We start from the raw sequence: 6,000 nt of genomic DNA on the forward strand, positions 1-6,000 counted from the left end.
GCATGAACGCGGCCAATCGCCCCAGGCACCCGCGCTTATCGCGATTGCTTTGTTGAATTTCATGGATTCTGTTTCTTTGGGTGCAATGAAATGAATGAATTGCAATGTGTACAGTACTGTGCTACTGTGCTACTGTGCTACTTTACGGTGTTTAAAAAACAGAACTCTAAAATGCCATTTTCTGCACCACACCGTTTTATGGCGGTACGGTTGGAAGACATCCCGCATCATGACATCGGTATTTCGATGTACACAACGCGTGAAGTGTTTGAATAACGGCCGCTGCAGCTGTACAACACATCATTGTATACTTAAATGATTTGCATAGGCGCCACAATACCCTAATTTTCAACAGTGTATTTAAAAATAATAATAATAAAATAAAAAAATAAAAAATTTATATATGAAATGTTACACAAATGGATGCTTCTCAACCTTACCAGGGAAATGTGCTAAGATTTCCCACAAATGCAATTCTGGTTTGGAGTTGGAAGGGAGCGATCCACTTGTGTACACCTCATGTGAGTGAAAAACGTGAAAAAGCACTAATGCAATATGTAATCTTAAAATCAATAGGTGATTACAAACAACTTGTATATATAGAAGTGAATTACTTATACAGTACAAAAGTGTTGATAATAGTAAAGTACAACCAGGAGGTATGTAGATAGTAGTTCTTCCTTTCAGATGTGTAATGGCACCACTCTGCTTTCACATAAGGGGACTGTTCCAGATATTCAGCTCCCAACAGGGTATATGGAAAAACAGAAGACACAAAACGGCCCAATAGTGCAGATTGCAATTCACTGGATTTATGTCAAAAAGTGGTAAGAGATGTACTCACATTAAGTACAAAGATTCTGTACATATATTGGTATCTTTAGCATGTAAATGCTCACTGTCTTTGCGGTGTGCGCTCCCGAGTTTTCTCCCCCTCTCCTCGCCGGCGGCACAGCGTGACGTCATGACGCATACGCCGAAGTAAGGGGGGGGGGGAGGTACGGAGAGAGGGGAACAGTCGGCAGGGGTGCAGGGAAAAAAGATTGCGCTCCGCTGATTTAAGTCATACCTTATAGTCAAAATGCTATATAGGCTGTAGGCAAGGGGGGGTGGGGTAAGAAAGTCTAGTGTAATATTAACCTACTTTGTGGCCAGCTAGCCATGGATTGGCCATGACTAGCTGGTCACTTGGGTAATAAAGGGCTTATATGAAAAAGATAAGTTGATAAAACTTTATATACTTCACTCTTATATATTCTATATATTCTCTCTCTTTTCCAGCAAAAGGGTTGGGATAAGAAGAACACTGGAGTGGTTGAACAATGAGTGTATTAATATTCGAGTGGCCCAGTTATTAAAGTCCTGACTTGAATCCAATCGAACATTTATGGCGAGACGTGAAGATTGCAGTCCATCGACGATCCCCAACAAACGTATCAGAACTAGATACATTTTCCATGAAGATTGGGCAAAAATGTCACTATCCTACTGTGCAAATCTTGTAGAGACCAGTCCAAAAAGACTCATAGTAGTATTTGTTGCAAAAAATGCTTCTACCAAGTATTGCCTTAAGAGGCGGAATACTTATGCAACCTATACATATCATGTAGTAGATTTCCTTTGCTGACATTTAACCTCCTCCTCATATTAAAGTGTTCAGTTGAACCATTACAGCCTGCCCGTTACAGCCTGTCCCCGCCCGCCTGGTGGCTGCAGGGGGCTCGGGAGGAACAGGAAGTTGAGCCCAGCCAGAGATCAGGCCCAACTTCTGCTTCTCACCAGGGGGAGGAGGCAGCGGACCCCGGTGGAAACGCCAGTCCTAGGCCCCAGGAAAGTTGTTAATGGCCCCGAGACACTCCAGTCCCCATCTCTAGTGTTTTAACTGCCTGCACAAGTACCCATAAGAATACAAATCTACTTTCACAACTGGTATTAAAATCATGACTTGTGACAGCTCTCTATTAACTAGTCCAAGCAAAACATCAAGGAGTCAATTAACTAAAATGTGAAAGCCGTTATGGATTATTAACAGCCATTAATTTGAGAGGCAGTTAATGATCGATAGCCATTGCATTTTGTGAATCTGCTCCGTTAACATCTTTTAGTTTTGAGATGAAAAGTATGAACTTTCTGTAACCATAATGTTTTTTTTTCCCCAGATTGGATCACTTTAGTGTCATGGTAAAACCATAAAAAAAAAAATCAGTAACCACAGGTTAAGCCAATGGGGAGGGAGGTGTGGGGTGGGTGAGGGAGGAAGGTGTGGGGTGGGCGAGGGAGGAAGGTGTGGGGTGGGCGAGGGAGGAAGGTGTGGGGTGGGCGAGGGAGGGAGAAAGGTGTGGAGTGGGCTAGGGAGGGAGAAAGGTGTGGGGTGGGCGAGGGAGGGAGAAAGGTGTGGGGTGGGCGAGGGAGGGAGAAAGGTGTGGAGTGGGCGAGGAAGGGAGGAAGGTGTGGGGTGGGTGAGGGAGGAAGGTGCTGGGGAGAGGGGGGGGGGTGTGAGGGAGGCACTGTGATGTGTTATAGTGCACTTTTGTAGTAATGAACGTGTTCATTCATCCATTATGTACTCATTGCCCCAAAGTAGGTTTCCAAGTTAGAAGTGTTCACTCACCGAATACCCCTCAGTCTTCTTCTGACACCATTTCAGTAGAGCGTTTCTTTTGGAGCCTCCGTATTCTCTGGCTAAGGCAGCTAAGGGATCCTTCCTTTCCACACTGGAGGAAAGACAGAGAATACATCGTTATTGACTTTTAAAAAAAAGAAAAAAAAGACTGGGTTCAACCAGCAAGGATTTCGATGTCCTTCATCTTGTACTCGCTGAAGTATTTTGGGAAATGCCAGATTCTGTGCAAAAAGTGCCTCTTCGGCATGAAAGGGTTAATGTCATAGATGCCAAAGAATTTCTAGAAAACAGCATAAAATGTTTATTACATATTACCAGGTTATCTCTATGTGGGCTATATCTTAATGCTATGGGGTAGTGTTAGTGAGGAGTTAAAGAGTCCAATTTAAAACATCTTTATCAGATTTACATAAACAACCATATCTCGCCCAGGCATCATGTTAGAATATAATTGTCTATCAACCCATACATACTATAAATAAATATTTATGCTGTATCATGTTCTTCCGTTTTAGAATTTCCACCATTTTTTTTTCTTCTATTTCTTTTTCCATTTATTAAATAATAAAAAGCTAATTAATATGTATTATTAATGTGTAGTATTTTACAATTAAGTCATATCTTGCTCAATTACAATCCACTTTTAACCCCTTTCCTGCCTGAGGTGTTTGCAACACATTGAATGACTTTGCAATGTCCTATTAAATGTAAATAATATTAACCTCTTTAGCACATACAAAACAAGAAACATTTTCGTGGCTAGGCATGATTAGATATTATTTAAAACCAGAGACAGAACATGAAACACAGACAGAGCTCAGTGCACTGAGCTCTGTCTGTGTTTCATGTTCTGTCTCTGGTTTTAAATATATATTGCCATGCTCAGTAGCGCTCCTCTGTGACACTTATATGCTTATATATATGTTGTGGTTATTTTGGGGGTTCAATATGAGCTTGCAGGTGTCCTGTATGTTGATTAGATATTAGCCTGAATGAGACACCAAATGATTTAATTATAAGGGGACACAGGTAAAATTATCTTTTCACAAAGCCATTATCTCAAGAGGGGCCGACTTTAGTCCCGAAGGGCCACCTGTCACGTATTAGTGATATCTTCGACTGAGCCACTGATTGAGCCACCTGTGCTGAAGCAGGGATATCCTGAAAACCTGACCTGTTGGTGGCCCTTGGGGACTGGAGTTGGCCACCCCTGCACTCTCATTTCAGGTGTTGGTTGCAAAATGAGAAAGGAAAAATAAAGATGACACGAGGGGGAAAAAAAATAAACTTTATGGATAAAATATGTGCCAATTCCCACAGGTCCTTTGACTTTCAAGAGACATCCTTAATTAGGATGAGGCCAACGTGTAATTATCACCGAATTACGGGAGAATAAATGAGCCACTATTAATCAAATGGACAGTAGTTTTAAATAAAAAGTCCCCACCGTTCCACAATAAAAGCAAACCTGTTGCAATATAAAATGATAATATGTATGTCCGTGCACAGCCACGATGCAGCTCACGATAATAGCTCAAAGTTGGCAGAATCACGGCAATCGCTTTCAGCCCATCTAAGAATTTCCTCAAAGAGTTTGGCGACACCCCAAAAAAGGAAGGTACATTCATACGGGCAAGTGCTCCTAACTTCCACACGAGTAGGATAGTGTCACTTGACCTAATAACCTAATTTGGCTAAAGGCCAGAGGAGAGGAGGAGAGATTTGAGAATCACTGTGTACAGCAAATAAAAATACCACTTGTGAGCACATTCTCGCATGTCTCAGACAGGTCTGCAACCCTGCTTTTCCAAATGATCTCTTAGCATAAAAATCAAATCAAATAAGCTTTATTGGCAAGACAGAATTTTTTTTTTTTTAGTATTGCCAAAGCATGAGTAACAGGGGGTAGGGTATAATGCTTCCACTGCAGCCAAGGATTCTGGGAAATGACATACCAATGAGCACACAGTGTCACCTTGTAGTCCATGTTCACAGGATCAATGTGCTAATGTAAATAGAAGGAACTAGAGAGGCATAACATGATGTACACATTACACTGAGATCCTTTATTACTACTCAAAGGCGCAATATCTCCAGAACTCTTCAAATGAACAATAAAAATATGAAAATACTATCAAGTTACCACTGTGAATTCGCTTTTGCCAGATCGGTCATATTGATTTTGTACATTAACCTTCCCATTGCCCTCCAGTATACAATGGCAACAAACTGGGCATTCCTTCCACCTAGTATGGCTGTTGACGTGTGTAAGTGGGAGTTAGAAGACATCACGAATTAGGATCTCTAATAATATATAGGACATTTTCTAAGCAAAACATTGTCTAATTATAGCCATAAAAGCACTATGGCTGGCCCTGGTGGTGCTATGCTATAAGTGTGAGAACCCAAATTGATACCAGGCACAAACCTGATGTCACTTTATTGTCCTGTGCTTGAGAAAAGAGCTCATTGTGCCTGACAATTCTGTGTACAGCCCAATGTCAGAAAACATGTCATACTCTGCAGTTTCTATCAACAGGTATATAAAAAAATGTAGGAATTCACAAGAACTTCCTTCTGTAAATTCTTTAGAAACCCATTAAGTGCCAAAAGCACCTCCAATGCATTGTATTTTCGGCCAAGTGTTAATGTGAAAAAAACCATTATTAATCATGAATTATCACACCATAATAAACACATGGCATTCAAGCCAAGATCGGAAAATAATGTACAATAACACGTTACTAGGGATTTAGCCCATGTCAACTAGTCAATAGTATAATGCGATACATTTCTTAACTGAAAACTTTGTTTCTTAATACACAAATATTAGAGATACCAACTTCCTTAAAAATGCTATATCCATTTTGACAAGTGTTAATGCTTACAAACAATTTTCGTTATATTTCTGTCTTTGTTTGTACTGATAAATACTAATACGGTGCTCTCTCTCTTTACTGGCCATTGCTTTTTTTTCATATAATAAATTAGATGACTCAGGTTTCCATTGTGGCCTCCATTCAAAATAGGGTTTATTCTTTGCTTTATAATCCCATGAAGTCACCGGAGAACTGCGATAGAAGACTAGACCGAGGGCACCCAACCATAACTCTCGGACAATAGTAGGGAAGGAATATGTTATATCATATTCCTTCCCTTCCATATCTGACCTTGGGTGTCAGAGTTATATCCCAGGCTGCTGGCCATTACCAGGTCATTTTATTAGCGCTACCTTCTTCTGTTGTTTAGTCCGGACAATAGTACCTACTTTTTACAGTGGTTATTTACAATTGTTTTTGATAAAGCAGACAGTCCTGGAATATAGGTTGGTCTTTATTTGTCAAAAATAAAGTATTCAAATGATATTTTTCTTGTAT

General features: G+C 40.4%; 1 protein-coding gene across 1 annotated transcript in view; it reads right to left on the reverse strand.

Moving 5' to 3' along the window:
• The window catches only part of SPECC1 (sperm antigen with calponin homology and coiled-coil domains 1), a 140,702-nt gene that overhangs the window by 61,187 nt on the left and 73,515 nt on the right, over window positions 1-6,000 (reverse strand). The window contains exon 8 of the mRNA XM_075594178.1: window positions 2,612-2,714. Within this exon, the coding sequence (XP_075450293.1) occupies window positions 2,612-2,714 (103 nt within the window). The remainder of the gene's footprint in view (window positions 1-2,611; window positions 2,715-6,000) is intronic.

Source organism: Ascaphus truei, chromosome 3 (genome assembly GCF_040206685.1).
Source record: "Ascaphus truei isolate aAscTru1 chromosome 3, aAscTru1.hap1, whole genome shotgun sequence".
Taxonomy (NCBI): domain Eukaryota; kingdom Metazoa; phylum Chordata; class Amphibia; order Anura; family Ascaphidae; genus Ascaphus; species Ascaphus truei.